Here is a 19,869-nt window from a genome sequence, read left to right as displayed (position 1 = left end):
ACCTTTTCTTTGTTTTTTCTTTTTTAAATACGGAGAAAGGTAAATCCCTGGAAAGAAGAAGGTTAAAACTTAAAAGATTAACCTCTACGGGCTAATATGTCTCTGATCAAATCGAGCCACACTAGATCTTTGATAGCGAGGAGGAGGCTCTTCTGCTGTCATCTCATAGAAACTCGTGTTATGGGCTCTTTTCGTAAGCCAATTAGTCCACAATAATTTGCTACTCTACTTGCATAATTATATAAAGCCTCCTAATCTCATAATTACGAGCTCATGTGATATACTACCCTTGTCTTTAATATAAGACCTCTTTTGGTTTTTTTTTTATTTTAAATATAAGACTCCAATCTACTTTGTCTCTTATGTTTATGCTCTTTTTTTTTCAAAGTAGTCTTTTTGATAATATTAGTTCTAGCTAATACACTTGATTAGCAAGGATATTTTAAGAAATACAACACTTATTTATTACAAATAACTAAACTTATTTTCTTATTAGAACATGAGGTAATATGTTGAAGGTCGAATTTTAGCTTTGTTTCAAAGGTTAGATATGCTATACAGTGCTTTAGTAAAATCCGAGAACACTCTATAACCCTCTTGCATCTTTGATGATCCCAAGAAAACTTGAAATCTTCTCTGATATCTGTCGTGGTGTTCTCCTATCGCATAAGGCCTCCGAAGTCCGATCCGCATATAGCCTGGATCAAATTATAGTATATAGCGACTCTTGTTGCGGATCTCCTCATTAATACTCCTTTCCCATAAAGTTTCTCACAAAATATTTCCTTTTGAACTGGGTGACATATATTTAACTTTAACAAGTGGTACGTAGCAGGTTGATTAGGACTGATTGGACTTCACTAGAGAAACAACAAACTCCTTCTACAAATTTCGGGTCACAACGCACCGTATATCTTGCATAATTGAAATGAGTGACCCCAGAGCCCAGAGAGGGGGCTTAAAATCTATTCCTGATCGCATAAATGATGAACACGTCATCACAATGCATAAGAACCTCTCACAAAGTTCCATATGCATTCGGATTCGTACGTCATTACTTAAATCAATGGCTATATATATAATTATGGGACTTCAATTAACTTAGATTAAAAAAAGGCCAGTATTATATTAATTAAATATATAGGTGGAACTTCAACTCATCAAAAAATGTTGTCAAAAACAAAACAAGATGCATAAGCTAGCGTAATTTTATATTTGATTTTTTGAGGAAAGCAGAGAGGGAATTCAAGAATGGGGGAAGACTAGTTAAAGTATATTGGCAAGTATATTATTAGTTGCTCGTTATTATGGCTCATTTTGAAACTGGTATCAATTAAACGAGTGTGCTTAATTTTCGTATGTGCATGTGAAATACATTATATGGATTTAGTTCTTGGCCCACCGCTCTTGCCTACGTAACTGAAGTTTTGAAAAGACGAACACAACGTTCAATGTATCAGGTTAAGTTTGAAATTTCCTTGCAGCGAAAGTCCTGCAAGCATCTATCTGAGAATATTTTTTTGACACCCCGCGCAAAAGAGAGGACAGACTAGCTGGAATGCATCGAATGCGAAGTCGTCTTACAGATAAACGAAAGGGAGAGCCAGTAAATAGAGTGTGATAGCTCGAGAGACCCACCAAAAGAAAAGAAAAGGGCGTATTGGCACACCAAGAATAAAGACAACAACGTATGAAGATGAAGACAAAGTTTCCACACACAGTTAAGGCTTTCTCAGACTTTAAGAAAAGGGGGGGCTGGACATATGGTTGTTTTGGTTAAGGTCACTGTCCAGAGCTCATTTCCATGCTCTATTTTCCTGTTTTATCTTTCTCTTTGTTGGCGACTTGTGCATGAAAGTAAGGGAAATCCCCCAGATCCAAAAGTGCCTTGCAATCTATAGATATGGATGTATTCCCAGTCACGGGAGCGTCATATTCTTAGTCTTTGTCGTCTTTTGGGATGCTTTTGAGGAAATGATCATTAATTTGAAAGTGATGAGAGGTCCAGGGATCCAAGGCAGTTTCATGTGCTGCATGTTGTTTCAGGCTTGACTTAACAGGAATTGAGAAGCCTGGGAGGGAGGCACCACCACACCGCCATTTCCAGTTTCCACCACCATGTGTGTGTGTGTGGCGTGTTGATTTTTGGTGTCGTGTGATGGAGAAGAGGCGATCAAAAGGGAATTACGTGGGGGTAGCTGATCACGCCAATCCGAAAATCAAAGAATCTCTACGATTTTTAGGTTTCCAAGATGAATGACGCTGCTTTTTCAAGAGCGTTGGGTCGTTTTCTCAGAGCACTTTCCATTCGTTTTCCATATTTGATTTATACTTCTATCCTTTCAAAACCAGAGAGCGATACTTCTCCCGTCTTAAACGCGTCCCATCCAGGCTTGTAATCTCGTGAATTAATCTGGTTTGTAGTGTAATTATATTTCGATATTATATTTAGGACTGGACTAATATTTTTTATTTGAAAGATACTTATTGATTGCTCCTAAATATATATATTTTATTTCATTTCAAGTTCCCTCTCGTACAATCGACAGTAATTCCACTATTTTATTTTTATTTTAGATGATTAATAAGGAACATGAAAAGTAAAAGAAATTTCATTGCCAGTCATGTGAAGTTGTGAACAATGCAAGTCTTCAAGGGTTGTATGCGAAGATCATACACATGACCAACTCTAATTAATTAATATTTACGTGGATCGGATTAAATGTGCGGATGTCCTATTTTAATTCAGGCTTCTTCTTTTTTTTTTTATTGCCCACCCAGTTTATCGGAGCTTTGTTTCGACTACATCTGGGTCCGACCCGCGTCGCGCACCTGGCTATGGTGGGTGAGTCTCCCAATGGGGATTTCTGCATACGTTGATACTCGAACTTGAGACCTCACTTAAACGGTACCAAGCCGCCTACCACTTGGACCAATCCCTGTTGGTTAATTCAGGCTTTCATAATTATCAAGCTTAAAGCATTGATGTAAATGGTTAAACGGAAGTCGACTTTTCAGACCCGTGTTATTGGATTTGTTGAGGCCTGCTGGTATTGGGCTAAGAACGTTGTACAGAGAAGCAAAGCTTTTTGGGTAAAGAGGAGGCCAGAAGCCCAAATTAAATGCTATGAGGATTATACACAGACCTAGATATTGAAAAGAGATCTGAGGGCGTGAAGGAATATGAACTGGGTATCCAGTACCGACCGGGTATGGAGGGAGCCGCGTTTGGGCTTTGAAGCCCAGCCCTGCATTTACCGGAAAAAATGCTAAAAAAATCAATCAGGGGCGAAATCTTACAAGGGAGTTTTAAAGGGGAGGTTATGTGGTGTTGTTGTGTTGGTATTATGTGACCTTTTATTGATGTTGTGGCTGTGCACCCTCCCCCTTCTTCTGCGAAGGTATGATTAATTTGGGGTTCTCTGCTGAATTTTGCTTGCAGAGAGAACCCAAAAGAAGATGTTTGATAATGGGAGGACGGGCGCGTGGCGTTGCGCATAACACTAATCATGTTGTGCATTGGCATGCTCAGCCCTCCCTCATTATGATCCTCACCATTTCTTCACACACGTCCCTTCTCTCCACTTATTTTGACCATCCCATGCCCATGCCTCCCCTCAATATTAGGGATTCCTCCCTTTCGAACCACACGTCTTTCTTTTTCCTGAAAAAGAAAAGAGAAGGACGAAGAAGAAAATGGATAGAATGCTGCCATTGTACGTACTGTGTGTTTCTTGGACGTGAACACTATTTCGGGGAAGGCATGATTTGGCACGTAAAATTAAAGCCTGAGTATGTGTGAACTAATCATTAATGAATATCTTATCCTCTTACTAACAACCACTTTCTATTTTGCTCAACTGTTCCCCTTGTATGTGCAACCTCCCACTCATTCCCTCTTTTAGCACTACTCTCCTCGCCTCTGTATATCATTTTAGAGGATATGGCAGCACAAATGTCCTCGTCCTCATCATTGCATCACTGTGGATTAGTTTCTTCTTACTATCTCCTTTCCTAATATACTCCTCCGATCCTTAATATAAGACCCATTTAACTAATTTGATTAGATTAAGGAAGTTAGGTAAGTTAGTTAATTATAAAAAATGTGACACATTTTTCCTAAAATACCATGATCATCTTTTTTAATACCTCCTCTTCCTCTTTTACTTAATTATGGTTGAGGAAGTATCTATAGGGGTAATTTAGAGAAAATTAATAAATATGAGAAATGGGTCTTATATTTAGGATCAAAACCAACTCAACAATTGGGTCTTATATTAAGAACAAGAGGAGTAAGAGCTAGGTGACTAATTTGAGTAGATTTAGAAAATTAATTAAATCAGTTATTTATAATAAATAAGCGTTGTATTTTCTAAAATATTCTTACTGATCAGATGTATTGGCTAAAACTAACACAAAAACTATTTTAAAATAAATAAATAAATATAAAAAATAAAGTAGATTGAGATCTTATATTTAGAACCAAAATAAAAATCAAACAAGCTCCTATATTAAGGACTGGAGGTAGCATAATATAATTAAGCACACGTCAATCTCAGAGAAGAGGATTATTCATCATTCCAACTTTAATTTGTTAAATACAATCACGCTTCGTTATATAATGGCCTGACGCTAACCCTTGGGAGTTTTCATAATCGTTCAATTAAGACTTCATTGTCTATATTTCTTTATCAAAACCTTCCATCAAATCCAATCCCAGTACCCGCAGGGAAAAAAAAAAAAAAGATCCAAAATACGCAATTATCTGATCCAGCGGAAGAAAGGGTACAATTTATTACTCACGAAGAGATACATGGATCCTTATTTTGATTTGACTTGAATATAATGGAATGAGTCGATATATATAACAGTCACAATAAAAATTGCAGTAATATTTTCTCACACGACGAAGCCCCAATACGTTAATCTGAAAATTGGCGGCAATAACATGCATGGGGCATAAACTCAACCCGCATGATGATAAAAGGTACACTCAATAATTGCTGAGATCGCTTCACTAAAAAAAAATAAAAATAATTGCTGAGATCGCCGCTCAATATAATTGAAGTCGTATTATATTGATTATTTGTAAGCGAGGCAACTCATAGTTTACCCGAGAACCAATCTAGCTCGATAATAAAAACCAGATATTTTTTGTTATGTTCGAAAGGTCTAAATTTTATGTACGCTGACTTCAAGCAGCTCTGAAACCCCGTAATCCGTATTTGAAAGAGGGAAGCATCGACTACATAATGATCACCTGATGGCACACGGGTCGGGTTATTTCAGGCCCGTGACTTTGAGAGACTGCTGTTGCAAGCCATATTATTATCCGATGGATGAAAGGCTCGGCCCCCAATCAGTTCATGCTTACGGTAACACATAATTAACTGTGCATCAAAGGCACCTGTGGGAGGCATGCTATTGCCTTGTTCGTGATGAAACAAAATAGAGACTGCGGAGTGGGGAGACTCTGGTCATTTTCCTTTCCTTTTTTTTTTTAAAAAATTTAATCACCAAAAGGGCCATGATCATGGGTAATTTTGCTGGGCAAGTACACCCTCCACATCCAATACAGCAATTCCCCACCACTCGCTTTAAGGAATAAGGCTAAAAAATGCCACCATCTTCTCATTAATTGAAAAAACACGCACACGTCATTTGTGGGTGAACCCGCACATCCCGGTTGAGGGCGCTGATGGTCATTTTGAAATTCCCATGAACTTGATACATTTATTTGTTTTGAAATAAGGGAATTGGAATTTAAGAATGGCCGAGGTTTAAATTTTGGAACGGGAGAGGCCCCACGGGGAGACCTAGTACAGCTGTACAGGTGTCGGGTGTTGACCTCACATCATCGTTAATGAGTAACTGTTCCATTTATGACGCCAACGGATTATCATCATTAATCATCTTTTTATGCGCTCATATCTCTACGCCTTCGTCCCAACTGTTTCCCTTTTCGTAAGCCCACTCAGCTCCTAAAGGCCACATTGCCATTATAACTCCCCCTGCATTTCCCGAGACCTCAAACCCATCGTTGTCCATCCACCTGTCACTACCCTTTTACCGCTCACCTTCTCTCCCCATCTCCCCCTAATCCATCTCCCTCTCCCACTTTGCCCTTTTCTTATTCCTTGTTTATTTTCAATAATATGACCTTCTACCTTTTCCTCGGGTAACCCGTTGCTCACTTTCGATTTTCTACAAACGACCAAGACTTTGAGCCCCAACGAAAGCTAAAACAAGTACAGACTACGGAGCCAAAAGCGACGACGAAACCGGGTGCTCCGACTGTCCGTCATGATCGGCCTAAACAAGCTGGGCACAGCAATTACGGTGATCATCGCTCTCGCTCTCGCCGCTCTCTTCCTTGAAATCCTCTACGTGCTCTGGCGCCGTCACAGGCTCCGTCGGTGCACCCACTCTGACCCCGGAACCCACAAGCTACTCCTCCACCTCCTGTGTTGGAAACGAAAGTCCCGCGTGGAACCCCAACGGACATCCCCTACCACTTCGTCTTCTTCTCCGCCGGAGCTAGCTGAACAGGTGATCAAGTGGCAGTGTCTGCACGGCCCCTCCAGGGTTCTGTTCACCATCAAGGAGGAGGACAGAGAGGGGCTGGACTCCGAGAACTTTTCCTCGGCGGAAAGCGTCCTCAAGACGAAAAGGGTGTTTTACGCTGCTGCTGCTGAGTCTGGTGGCGGAGATGAAAGCGTGGAAGAAGTGGAAGTGATCATAGAGACGACACCGTTTTCGACGCCTTGCGCTTCACCTCCTTACTTTACTCCGTCATCTTCGCCGGTTCGAGAGCCGGGAAATAGTAACGGATGCCTGATGATACACTCCCCGACTGCAAAACAAGAGCCTCTTTCAAAAAGCGAGCAAGGCTTTATGAAAGAAGATGCCCAGGTGGATCGAGTTTTAAGTTAGATCCTTAGGAGGTTACCGACCAGCAAGTTATGGATGTGAAAGAGTCCGCCGGGTCCGTCGCCCCAAAAACTTTGCCGTTTGCTTCCATTTTGTTCCCTCTGGTTAATCTCACAAGACGATCACAGCATCTTCTGCCGGACAAGTTTTCTTTTTGTTATGTATTTATTTTTCCCTTCAGGCCAGCACTGGACAACTCGCCTCTTTTCGATTTTTTTTTTTTTTGGAGTAAAGCCCTGTTAGAAGTTAGAACCTAGAACTAGAATTAGTGTTTTCCTTTTTCCGTGAAGCATAGTACACTGAATCCCTTTGAAATTTCTTCACATCTTTCCCCATATTTTCCTTTGATTCCGTATTCGTGTAATGAATCTGAATCTCAAAAAATAGTTTTTTTTTTGTCCCTAGAATTAAGGAGGGCGTGAGAACCACTGAAAACTAAACGAAATTTTGCATTTTGTTAACAAACTAAACCAAATAGTTGGAATATGGCGAGGGGCCCATTTCTCTCGGGCTTCTCATGAATGAAAGGCACCATGCATGTACAAGGCCGAATAAAGAGCATTACTTAGGCCCAGTTTTCCTGGTAATGAAAAAATTGTCCCTTCCTCCGGTTTTTTTTTATAATGCCCTTCCTCTGGTTTTTATCCCTGTTCTTTTACTTCTCACATGTGATTAGCTTTTAGATTCCCTTGTTACGCGGTGAACGATTAGTTTGTGCGTTAGGCGCATATGATTTATTGTTTTTAATATGATATGATTTGAAATTGTTTTAATTCTTTTCGTATACGTCATTGCGCCATTAATGCATACTTAAATCCTATAATTACGAATCCTATTAATCGTCCGTGCCTTTTTAAATAACCATATTACACCCAATTATTATTATTTACCAACAATCACTCGTGCCTTGCCCGCCTTTTCATCTGGCGCCTGCCCTACTATAGCCATTACCAGATTAAATAAGAAAAATGGTAATCTAAATGTCTTTAAATTCTAAATTTTTGAAGTTCAACATTATCCTGTGGGGAACAATGGATATTCATACCGACCACATAGAATAACATTTTCCCCATGTATCCTAACCAGGATTGCCTCAAAGAGTTATAGATCAAATCCAGTCATTTGCTTAATTGATGAAAATATATCCCGTATACAATATAAATTAATTTGACTACTTTATTAAAGTCAAGTAATAGTAGTTAATTCGTTAAATCTGTCTTAATTTGGTTTGCACCACAAAAAAAGCAGCTTTTTTGAATTGAATTTTTTTTTCAACTTTACCATATTAAGTGAGATTATCAATAAGGAACAAAATATAAGAAGTCACATTTTAATATTAAGGTAAAATTGACAAATAATCATTAATCAGTCTCTAAATGACTTATATAGAGGGTTAAAAAAAATTTCACAGCAGTGAGCATATTATGGATCACGTTTGCAAATCGATATTAATTACCATTATAGATTTTACTTTAGTTTGCGCTCATAGTCTTATTGCCTTTTGTGTTCACTCAATGCAACTGTGTATGTTTTTTGCCTGGATTAATGATGTATAATTATCTAATATATTATGATTTATTTTTATGAGATTTCAAGTTACACATCAGATATTTATTTAGTTTATGTGATAAATGTCAATAAGCTCTCTTCAATGGACTAATCCACCACTTATTTAATCAAAATATTGTCTATCAGATTAATTATAATTACCCAAGAAACAGATTAAAAAGTAATAAAATCTCAAGCGTTTTCCTGTTGAATTTACTTTTGCCCTTTAGACCACGTCTTCTTTTTGCATCTTTTCCACCTTATAAAAGTTTAATGAATTAATTAATAAACAATTGCTTATAAAATTTTTATTGAAGAGTTTTTTGGTCCTGGGGTACGTGACGCGGGTTCTCTAGGACACATGAGTAAAAACGAAATGACTAGATGTCATTGAGTAAAAGAAAATCTATCGGATAACCAGAACGAATGCGTGCCGACTGTCTGAGACTAAGAACAAAGGCGAACTCACGTCCTAGTGAGACCAGCCAAAATGGCATAGGATTTTGTTCGCAGAAAATTGCATAGGTCTAGAGAGTGAGGTTGGATTGTTTCGCGATGAAATTACTGGCCTTGATTTTTTCTCGGTATTAAAAATTCTGCAAGTAGTGCCCTGGTTGAAGTTTTCCTTTTAAATTGAAAGGAATAAGATGTAGCTAGGGGGATGTTAGGCCCGTTAAATGAATTTTAGTTCTCGAGACTGATGGAATATTGTGGATAAGAAGGAATTTCTAGGGGTCTTGAAGGGTTCCTTCCACAGTTCAAACAATTATAAGATGAGAAACGTTTTTCTGTGAATTTGAAGAAACTTAATGGTTGGAAGGCATGTGATTCACCCAAAAGCTTCCCACAATCAACGAGCCAGGCACTAGCCAGTGCAGTACCATGGTTATAACATAATTGCTAGTTCTGATGCTATTAGTTTACTCCGCAGATGCTTTGCTTTTCTGCTCTCGTTTTTCTTCTCCTGCATTCTTGCGGCTACATCTTCATGAAAAACTGTTTGATTTGGATTTTTCAGCATCAAGATGTTTCCAAGGATCAAGAGCTTCTCTGACTGCCTGAGCTTCTGGGGATTAATCCTCCCGTGCATGCCTCTTTGACTCCTAAACAATTAATTTATCATCTGCATGAGACAAAAAAAAAATCTAAAAACTCAAGATTCATGACGGAGCCAATTTTTTTGCAACCAGAAAAGAAAATCTTTCACGAGTCATATCTCAATAAGGCAGTTCCCAATATCTCATATGCAGTATGCGAGATGCTGCTAAGTTGCGCCAGCTGGTTGTGAAATGCAACTTGACCCGTAGAAATGTCGGGCATATTCTGTGATGAGAATGAAACTAAACCAGAATAAATGCTACAGTCAAGTGCGCTTGGCACAAATGCCCACTGGTTCCAATTCCAAACAGCCACCTATTCTAGCCATAGCACCATTCTATTGAATTGTTAGCATTATTCAAAGCAACAATTATTCCACTATCAACAAGTCACTTATAACCCAAGCCATCCGCTTTTCTTTTTAATGCCAGATCATTGATTCTACTTTAAAAAAAATGGGTTAATACAAACTTTGGTTTTTTAGATTTGCTTTTATTATTCTGGTTTTGATCCCTCAAACTTCAAATCATAAGTTTTGGTTCCTCAAGTTTCTTTTCATTAAAAATATTAATTCTTATAATCTAATAAAAAATTAAATAATTTTGTCTTTTAAAGAACTAAAACTTATGATTTGAAATTTAAGGGATCAAAACTAAAATGAGAGGAAATTTGAGGGATTAAAAATTATATTAACGCAACAAAAATTTATCATATATACCACGTTGAGCAGAATCAATGAAAAATTTTACCGAATCAGAGACAATATTATCATGTAAATGGTCTTACAGGGATCATAGTCGCACTTGATGATTCATAAACCTGGTTATTGAACATTGCCTTTTTGTCTTCACCGGGACATCGATAGTTTTTCATTTTGCATGTCCCGTCCCCACCATAATCTCTTCCTCCAAATCTCTCCGACTCACACCAACAGTGCACACCGTCGCCCTGCAACTGTTAGGGTCACCGAAGAACGTTTTCACGCACTCAACAATGACTCTGAGCAGAGAGAAATGAAACTCTCACAAAAGCTTCTAATTCTTGCAAAGTTAGAATTTAATCCGAGAACCCCCTCTTCTCGTATTAGAATCAATTTTTCCAGCCCCGAACATTTTGCCATATTAGAGACATGATACAGTCTTAATTATTATAACTGAAGATGCTTGTTGTCATGTCATCATCCCCCTTTCCCTGTGAAGATCTTCGGGGATTTTGGCAACGAGGATGTTATGACATTTTTTCTCCTGGCGCGGATTATGAATATATGAACAAGATGAGAAGTTGATGGTGCAAACAGTGCTGTATATCATGGGGAATTATCGTCTCTGCTGTTTGCGTACCAAACAGGACCTCGAAACTTAAATTTATGGGTATAGGTTATAAAGTCATACATTTATACAACTGTGCGGCTTGCGTTGAATTGCGTAAAAATTTTATATGCTCTGTCTTTATTCTATATTCACACTTGTATCAAAAGTCATAGCGTGCCATTCACAACAAACGATTAGAATATGCCTTATGCATAAGCCTCGTATACAAAGTAAATTATCCTCGTCTATTTACATAATTAAATCTTAGCTTTTGCATGTTCATACATTAAACAAAAGAATGAACTTTTCAAATTATATAATATCGTTTTAATCTTATGTTATGTACAGCGCCAAACAGAGGGGCTGGCAGATAAACTAATTAACTGATTTAGCTCAGAAGTTCATGGTGTGACCCAAAAGCGTATATTAAGCGCAAATCCTTGAGTTTTTGCCGATAGAAATCACTAGTTAATTATAATGTTATGCTCCCTAAGGATGATCTTAAAAAAAAAAAAAAACTTTGATCCTTATAATAAGAGGCCAACAGGAATATTATTGATGACTTTTTTCCTAGTTTGCTCCTAATTAAAAACTATCATAACAATATTCCATCCGTCCCTTATTATAAGATCTAATTTTTTGAATGGGTCTGTCTCTTTTTATAAAATTCTCCCTGAGTTTGTCTGAACATTTAATGTATTATTACTTATTGTACCCCTAATTTAATGCATTAAATATATTTTCTTTCTTCATTTACCTTACTATCATATCACTCTATCACATTTACCCATTTATATATAAGGGTATGTTTAGGAAAAAAATTATGTTTATTACATATTAATTGCTTTTAACTAATTTTGATTGTTTTTTTAAACTGCATAATTTAGTTAAAAAAAAATCTTATAATAAAGGACAGAGTAGTACTTATTAGAAAATATTCATGACAATCACATATTAGGGCTTGTTTGGGATGACATTCAAAATCACTTATAAGCACATTTTAAATAAACCGAGACAAAACTCTTTCCACATACTTATCTCACATTTTGCAAATCATAATTAAAAAACTACTTATTAGTTATTCTTCTAATCTTATTTATAGGATATTTTCAATATATTTCACACAGATTAAAAAAAATCTTAAAATGTATTAACACTTTTTTAAAATATAACAACTTTCTAATTTTATTTCTATTTAATATATATACCTTTCAAAAAAAACTATTTATATTATAATAAATAAAAAATAAAATAGTATATTTATACTAAAAATTTAATAAAATAACTTATAAATAAGATAAAAAAATTTATCTTATAAATAAAATTAGAAAAGTATTCCAAACGAGTCCTCTACGAGCATGACGATAGCATATGCCGACCGAGAACTATTGGTTCGCATTATTTTGCTCAAGTCAACTGTTCTGACGCCGCTCTCTATTAAAATAAAGGGAAATAATTTCCCAATCCTTATAGTTTGTATGAGTTTTGAATCAGGTCCTTGAATTTTTTTTTCTTTTATGGGGTCCTTTAATTTTACTCTGTTAGTTTCGTTAGTCCCTCATCTTTAAAACTGTTAAATAGGCAATAATAGTGTTACATATTCCGTTAAATCGATTTGAGATGGCATCTAGTCGGAAAATTTTAACACAGTGGAATCTGACAAAAATCTAGGTGGAAAATTTAGCCACGTCTAAAAAGGAAACTGATAGCATTAGTCATATAAATCCTAAACAGAATCCATAATTTTTTATCCAGGTTCATGATTTTGGGAATGAAAATCCTGGTGAATATGGCTTTGTCTTCAAACATCTTTGAATTCGAAGCTGGTTACGGAGTCGATGCCAGGAGGAACAGTTTCTAGGTCGGCATGTCTCTCTACACGACGTTGACACTTGCGTCCTCTCACTGCTCTTTGTTTTGTCGTTCTTTCTCCGTGCCTTGAGTCTTCACCTTCTCCTTTGTAGTTTTGGGCTACGTTTGCTCGCCCCATATTATTCAACCTTGTCTCTCTCATTCGTGCATTAGCTTCTTCTTCTTACCTGATAGTTTCTTTGCTTGCTCTTTGGATCGTTCAAGTTCTTACTTTGTTTCCTTTTGTTTTTTGTTTTTGTTATTTCTTTAATAATTGTTATCTTTTTAATTCCAATTGCAAATGTGTCATTTTTTTAAAAACATAAACATATTTGTTTTCCATATCAGCCTTAAAAGATGCCACCTCAGATCAATTTAATGGAATATTCACACTGTTATTGCCTATTTAACGATTTTGAAGATGAGGGACTAATGGAACTAACAGAGTAAGTAAAGTTAAGGATCTCATAAAAAGGAAAAAAATTCAAGGACCTGATTCAAAACTCATACAAACTCTAAGGACTGGGAAAGTAATTTATCGATCTCTAAAAGTAATTAAATTATACTCTTCTGGTCCTATTTATAAGGCACTTATAGCATATTCACACAGACTAAGAAAAATTCTTAAACGTAGTAACTCTCCATTAAAATATAATAATTTTTTAATTTTATCCACATTTAATATATACAACTTTCAAAAAAGATAACTATCTACACTATAATAAATGAAGTGATTTAAAATAGAACCAAAGAAACCTTTGACCATAGGAGTATTTTTTTTATTCCTCCATCTTGACTCTAATTATATAGTATAATAATTAATATTTTGGGACGTGCAAGGAAACTAATTACTGAATTTTACGTAGTAATCACATTGTTATTGAATTTTAAACCTACATCCTCATCAAATATGGAGGGGCAAACTATTACCAGCTGAACTAAGCAAAATAATTGCTTTATTTATTAACAACAGCGTACAAAAAGCAAAATCCTCGGAGTCCAATCAAATAACAATACTCCTATAAAATGAAATGGATATGGAAATACGGCAACGAAATCAATAACCAGAAACAATGTCCAATAAATGAACGAATATGAGGAACCCATAATAACAGCAAAAACAAATGTAGTCTAGAACCGCGTATGGACAAACACGGAGGAGAGCCGGGTAAAGGGGCGCTCCATCAGTAGTCCAAATCGCACTCGGTGGCCTGGAACGTAGCGGACGACGAGGTTCCGTTGGCCGTCAAGGGAACCTTGAGGTCACAATTAATCTTGGGCTTGAACTTGCCGGTCTTGAACACGCCCAACTTGAACCGAATCTTGAGATACAACTTCACATCGATATCGTAGACCCCGGAGCTCTTGTCCTTATTATATTCTGAGATCTGATCGGCACCCAGGGCAATCAAGTGCTGACCTTTGAAGTCCGTGCTCAAGTAATGAGTAGTCTTGTGGCCCATATAGAAAGGCGAGATGTCGTTGGAAGCGAACCTGGCATCCTCGTACAGAGCTCTGGCTTCGATGTTGTCGTAGTAAATGCCAAGCCTTCTGTTGGGGTTGCGGATGGTCATGTTGAGAGCAAGATTGTAGTGGAGCGTGCCGTTGTTGGTGTAACTGAACTCGGTGAGGGAGGCATCGGTGACGTGGAATTTGACCTTGCTTGGGCGGACGATGAGCCAGAACACAAGGACGGCGATCCCGACGATGACGATGATGGTGCAGAGGAGTTTAAAGATGAGGCTGAAGATACACCCACAACAGCAGTCAAAGCAACAGCCGATGCCGCTGCCGCCGCGGCCAGGACGGTGTAGGATTTGGGTGGTGGGATGGAGGGGCCGTAGTAGGCACCGTTCAACTGGGGATTTTTCTCGGCCATTGGAGAGGATAGAGATCCAAGAATATAATAATAAATTGAAACAGAAGAAGGAGTAATGAAGATATAGGAAGGTGGAGCTAGGGTGCGTGTTATATAGGGATGTGGGGTGATGTGGAGACTTTGGAAAAGCGCGTGCGGGTACCAGTGAGAACAAGGATATTACGGCTGGGAGGCGCGTGAGGGACTGAGGGTGATTGGAAAAGGTGAAACGCGGTTGTTTTAATTTCTGGGAAGCTGGGACTTCACATTCTTGCCCTGGAAAAATAAGAAAAGCATAGCATCTTTGAATTTAGTGTGTGCAGTGCAACTTCATGGAAACTTCCAAAGGTTGGGTTGCTCGTGCATTTGTCAACATTTTCAGGTTCGGCAGGGCCACATCAAGCCAAGTCGCCAACAACTCCCTTTATTCCTTTAAATATCTTTTGGTCACAGTTCACACCTTATTATTCAAACACATGACGCTACGCTCCTGCCCTCTTTTTATAACACAACTCTTCCATTCCCTGATTGCAAGTTTCTTCTTTTCAGCTATGGTTAACACGTTTTCCTTAATCATACGAAATTTCCCAATTAAACAAACCTTTAATAATGTATTTATAGATAATTTTTTCCACTTCTGAATTTGGAAAGAAGTCACCTAATCATTTGAAGTTTGTGCAGATAATGATTGGTATTTTTTGTACTGATTTTTAATTATTCACCGATAGAGCATGTATTTTGTGAGATAAAGAAAATTAGCAATAAAAAAATATAAACATAAATATGTACTCCTTCAGTCCTTAATATAAGACCTATTTAATTAATTTTGATTAGATTAAGGAAGTTAGGTAAGTTAGTTAGTTATAAAAAAATATGACATGTTTTTCCTAAAATACCATAATCATCTTCCTTAATATTCTATCTTCTTCTTCTTCTATTTAATTATGATTGAGGGAGATTTACATGGATAATTTAGAAAAAATTAATAAATAAGAGAAATAGGTTCTTATATTTATGATCAAAATTAACTCAACAATTAGATCCTATACTAAGGACTGGAGGAGTATAATTTAGCTTTTTTTAATTTTCTTTTAAAGTTGTCTTGTAAAGAAAGGGTGGGTCAGGCCTTGCACTGTTGCAATATATGGATCCGTTTGGAACAGCTTATAAGTAGCTTTTTAATAATGATTTACAGAATATGAAGCAAGTATATGAAAGAAATTTTATTTCAGCTTACATAAAATGGGTTTATAGGGAATTTCTACCGCTACGCTCTGCCAAACGGGGTATATATTGCACAAGCATGTTGAGCTGAGGAGATTGGAAGAATTAAACGTGGTCAGAAGATAGGTTATATATACATACTATTGTATTGCCAAGTAGAGCCAACTTTTTCACCCTCTAAAGGTATGATCATGGGGTTTCCTCAATGCGATTTTCCTTAAAAATTGAACTGTGATTGGTTAGAAATTAGAACCCGGAAACGTTTGAAGAGGCCTCGTAATTTATTAGGTTCTACGGAAAGAGACAGTTGCTGAAGTTTTACTTCATCAACTCAGGATGTGTTGTCCAAACTGACCCAGAACTTGAAAAGCGACGACCTTTATCCAGCGGTGAACTTGGGAGCTTTGATAGTTGGGGCCATTTTTATTTTTTTTTATCTGATTTGTTATCGAACGATATTGACATTTTTTTTAATCAAATGTGTTTAGTTTTAAGATTAAGTTTAATGTAATCAACTTACTAACAATATACTGACTTCTCTGTTTAAAATTAAACCATGTACTTAAACCAGGTTTAAAAAAAAATCACCGTGTCTGTCAATTGAGCATTTTTTTTCATTATCAGAGCAATCAATACGATTAATGGCAAAACTAGTCTCAGCACGGTCAAGGGGTGTTCTTCTCTTTTTTTTTTTAAAATAACAAGGAAACCTCATCAAAATACTACATGATCGCCTAAAACACTGGTGTGATCCGAATTCGGATGAGCATTCTAAAATCATGAAATTTCGATCGTCCATATTTTATCTGGATGGTTCAGATTTATTTTTTATTTAAAATAATTATTTTAATATATATAGAAGAATTCAAAATAGAGATAATATCTTAAAAATAGTTTTTTCTATTTAAAAATAATTAATTAAAAATTTTAAATTTGAACTGTTCAAATCAGATATAGATAGTCCAGATATGATAAGTTTATGGGATACTTATCAATGTGATGAGTAATAAAACTGACAACTCTGAAGAAGCGTGGACAATTATATGGAAACCATTCATAGCATCAAGTCCTTTCTTTGCCAGATGATCTGCAGCTATGTTGCATTCTCGGTTCACATACCCAATCCTTACTTCCGAGTCTCTACCAGTAAGAGCCTGAACTTCTTTAAGAATATTCTAGTCCGCATGACTCTCACCAGGTTCCATATTAATTAGCTCTATGGCATTTTGCATTAGATTCTAAAATTATTCTGCGATACCCAGCGTCCCAAGCGATTTTAAGTCCGTGCAGATATGCCCATATTTCGGTGGTCAGAGCATCACCTTCGTTGAGTCTGTGAATGAAACCTCCCAGAAAGTCTCCAGTGGAATTTCTGAGCACTCCTCCACAAGCACTTGTATGATGAAACGAAGAGAAAGCACCGTCAACAGTTACTTTAATCCATCCCTCATCTGGTGGTTGCCATTTATCAGTACCTTTGAGAAGACAAGCGCCATGTATAGGAACACCTATAAGATGTCGTTGAATCTCACTAATATCTGCCACCATTGCACGAGCATTAGCCATAATGGCTTCATTATTCACGTGCTTGCCTTCAAATATGAAAAAGTTCCGACATCTCCTCCGCAGCCACCAACAGATCATCGCAAACAAAGCTTTCCACTCTTCGCCATTCAGATTTTTAGCATTGATATTCCACCAAAGCCATTCATCAAAATCCAAAGAGCAAAATCTTCGCCAGGCATTAGGCAGGACAAGCTTCCTCCAAAGATGTCTAGGGAGTGTTTGGGTAAGGATAAAACCATAGTTTTTGAAGTACTTATATGGTCTATAAAATAAATATGTGAAAGAGTCTGTCTTGATTTGTAAAAAAATACTTCTAAGAAATACTCTTCTAGCCTACAAACACTCCTTAATTTCACAGCAATCAAACGAAACACATGAATTGCATCTTCAATTTCTCGTTTGCATATAAGACAGCAGTTGTCATCACTCAATCCTCTTCTGCGTCCTGTGGCATTAGTTAAGAGGCTTTTTCGAACGGCGAGCCACATCAAAGCTCTAAACCTTTGCGGCTCTCTCACCTTCCAGATCTTATCCCACGATACACCAGTGTCCGTATCAGCGTGAGAAAGGAGATTATAAACTGATTTGACAGAAAATTGTCCGGTGTCGAGGCGTGTTCTTAATTCTAAATTCTTACCAGAGTACCATGACCGAGGAGGCGTTGACCAATTGAAGTCGCAGTCGCTGGAATTAACATTCAGGTTGTGTCCTGGCCGTTATATATGGGATAGGTGTTATTAAATTAAATATTTAATGTCAGTTCCGATGTGGCACTTTCGGATTCAATCTGGCAACCGAACGGGCCATGGCATGAAAGATGGAACCATAAAGGTGCGCGTTCCTATTTCCATAACCTTGCAGATTGGATCGCTGTTTTAGCCCCCATTTATCAAGGAGGAAAATGTACGCATGTATTATAGTACACTTTTTTCATCATAAACAGTCGTAATATATATTGTGTCAAAGTTAATATTTTCAAGATTAATTAACAACAATTATCATTGTGTGATTTTTTTTATTGAAAATGTTTCATTTTAATTGATAATATTGAAACTCTTGACGTTTCTAAAGAGTATTTTTGAAAGCCAAATTAAGTGTATTTTATCCAAAGCAAAAAAACTTTTGGTATCCACACGAACCCAGGTATGAGGCATGCATTTAACGGCAGAAGTTTTTGTCACCCCTTCATCTTCTATTTCTCGAAAAATGGTATGTTTATGTCTGTGTGTGTATGTTAAATCACTATATCCATCGAAACGGAGCGAAATTTAAACAAAAAAGCAAACAAACAATATCATCTTATATTATTTGGTGGCCAAGTCCAAAATGACCAGGCAACATATAAAAATGCAGCCTACTTTTGAATAAACAATAAAAGTAAAAGAATAAAATGTATACATACCACATAATCATGCATGTACATACGAACATATGGCCAAACCGCCAAAGGATTAATATAATAAAATGGTACAGGTGAAGGAGAAGATATGAGGGTGCGTGCAGGAGGGGAACGCAAAACTTAGAAATCGACGTCGCATTTAGTAGATTCAAACCCAGCGGCAGTAGTGGTGTTAGAACTGAGGGGGACCTTGAGTTCACATTTCACTTTGGGATGGTAGTCGCTGGATATGACATCCCCCAGCCTGAACCTTATTCTGAAGTACAGCTTCACATCTATGTTAAAAGCTCCGTTTGTCTTCTCTTCATTGTACTGAGCCAGGTCATCGGAATCAAGCGTCATCAAATGCTGCCCTGAGAAGTGGGCGCTCATGGGGTCGGAGCTCTTGGTGTACTGTACTGTCGGAAAGAGTTCATGTGGGTGATAACGTCGACGGCGGCGAACCTCTGGTCCTCGTAGAATGCCCTGCCTTCGACTCGGTCGTAGTAAACGCTGAGCTTTTTGTTAGGGTTACGAGCGGTGAAGTTGAGGACAAGGTCATAACGGAGGGTATTGCCGGCGTAGTCGAATCGGGTGAGCTTGGCGTCGGAAACGTAGAACTTGAAGGCGCGTGGCTGGACGATGAGCCAGAAGATGAGGATGGCGAGGCCGACGATGACGATGAGGGCGAGGAGGAGCTTCCAGAAGAAAACCAAAAGGCAGCAGCAGCAGCTTCTGCCACGACGATAGCGGGGGTGGGGTTGGTGGGGGAGGAACGGAGGGACCGTAGTAGGCGCCGTTCAGATGGGGCTGCTTATCAGCCATGTTATAACAAAAGCGAATGGGGGTATACGCAAAGAAGGTGGAAAGTAATGGGATGTGGGGTGGCTTTGTTTGTGAGGAGGAGGACACGAGGTTGGGTGGGTGTATATACACGAGCAGTAAGGAGTATGTGTTGAAGATTCAAAAGCAGACGAGTTAACGCGGTTGCGGGTCGCGTAATGGGACTGGGGCCGAATCGAGGGGCGGGAGAATGGTTTAAATTGACTGCCGTATTAAATACAATTATGCTTTGTCCAATTCAATTACGCATACAAGAAAATTCA

At 37.7% G+C, this 19,869-nt stretch overlaps 2 protein-coding genes and 1 pseudogene across 2 annotated transcripts; 1 reads left to right on the top strand and 2 right to left on the bottom strand.

Moving 5' to 3' along the window:
- Window positions 1–6,234: 6,234 nt before the first annotated feature.
- LOC114740870 (uncharacterized) lies at window positions 6,235–7,267 on the top strand. The gene has a single exon (XM_028929117.1). It carries the CDS (start codon window positions 6,304–6,306, stop codon window positions 6,931–6,933), a length of 630 nt encoding a protein of 209 aa, XP_028784950.1. The 5' UTR covers window positions 6,235–6,303; the 3' UTR covers window positions 6,934–7,267.
- A 6,409-nt stretch (window positions 7,268–13,676) lies between these two features.
- LOC114740812 (NDR1/HIN1-like protein 3) lies at window positions 13,677–14,657 on the bottom strand. The gene is given in 2 exon segments (XM_028929054.1): window positions 13,677–14,550; window positions 14,553–14,657. Coding segments are annotated over 2 exon segments (693 nt in total). The 5' UTR covers window positions 14,617–14,657; the 3' UTR covers window positions 13,677–13,921.
- A 3,995-nt stretch (window positions 14,658–18,652) lies between these two features.
- Window positions 18,653–19,648, bottom strand: LOC114740863 (NDR1/HIN1-like protein 10; annotated as a pseudogene).
- Window positions 19,649–19,869: the final 221 nt, after the last annotated feature.

This window comes from Neltuma alba, unplaced genomic scaffold, assembly GCF_004799145.2.
Source record: "Neltuma alba isolate B1F8T4 unplaced genomic scaffold, ASM479914v2 tig00003187_pilon, whole genome shotgun sequence".
Taxonomy (NCBI): domain Eukaryota; kingdom Viridiplantae; phylum Streptophyta; class Magnoliopsida; order Fabales; family Fabaceae; genus Neltuma; species Neltuma alba.
Note: the sequence above shows the minus strand (reverse complement) of the source record. Positions and strands in the feature narration are given on the sequence as shown.

Excerpts from the sequence above, each read along its gene's own strand:
- LOC114740870 (XM_028929117.1), top strand. The coding sequence starts at position 6,304 with ATGATCGGCCTAAACAAGCTGGGCACAGCAATTACGGTGATCATCGCT.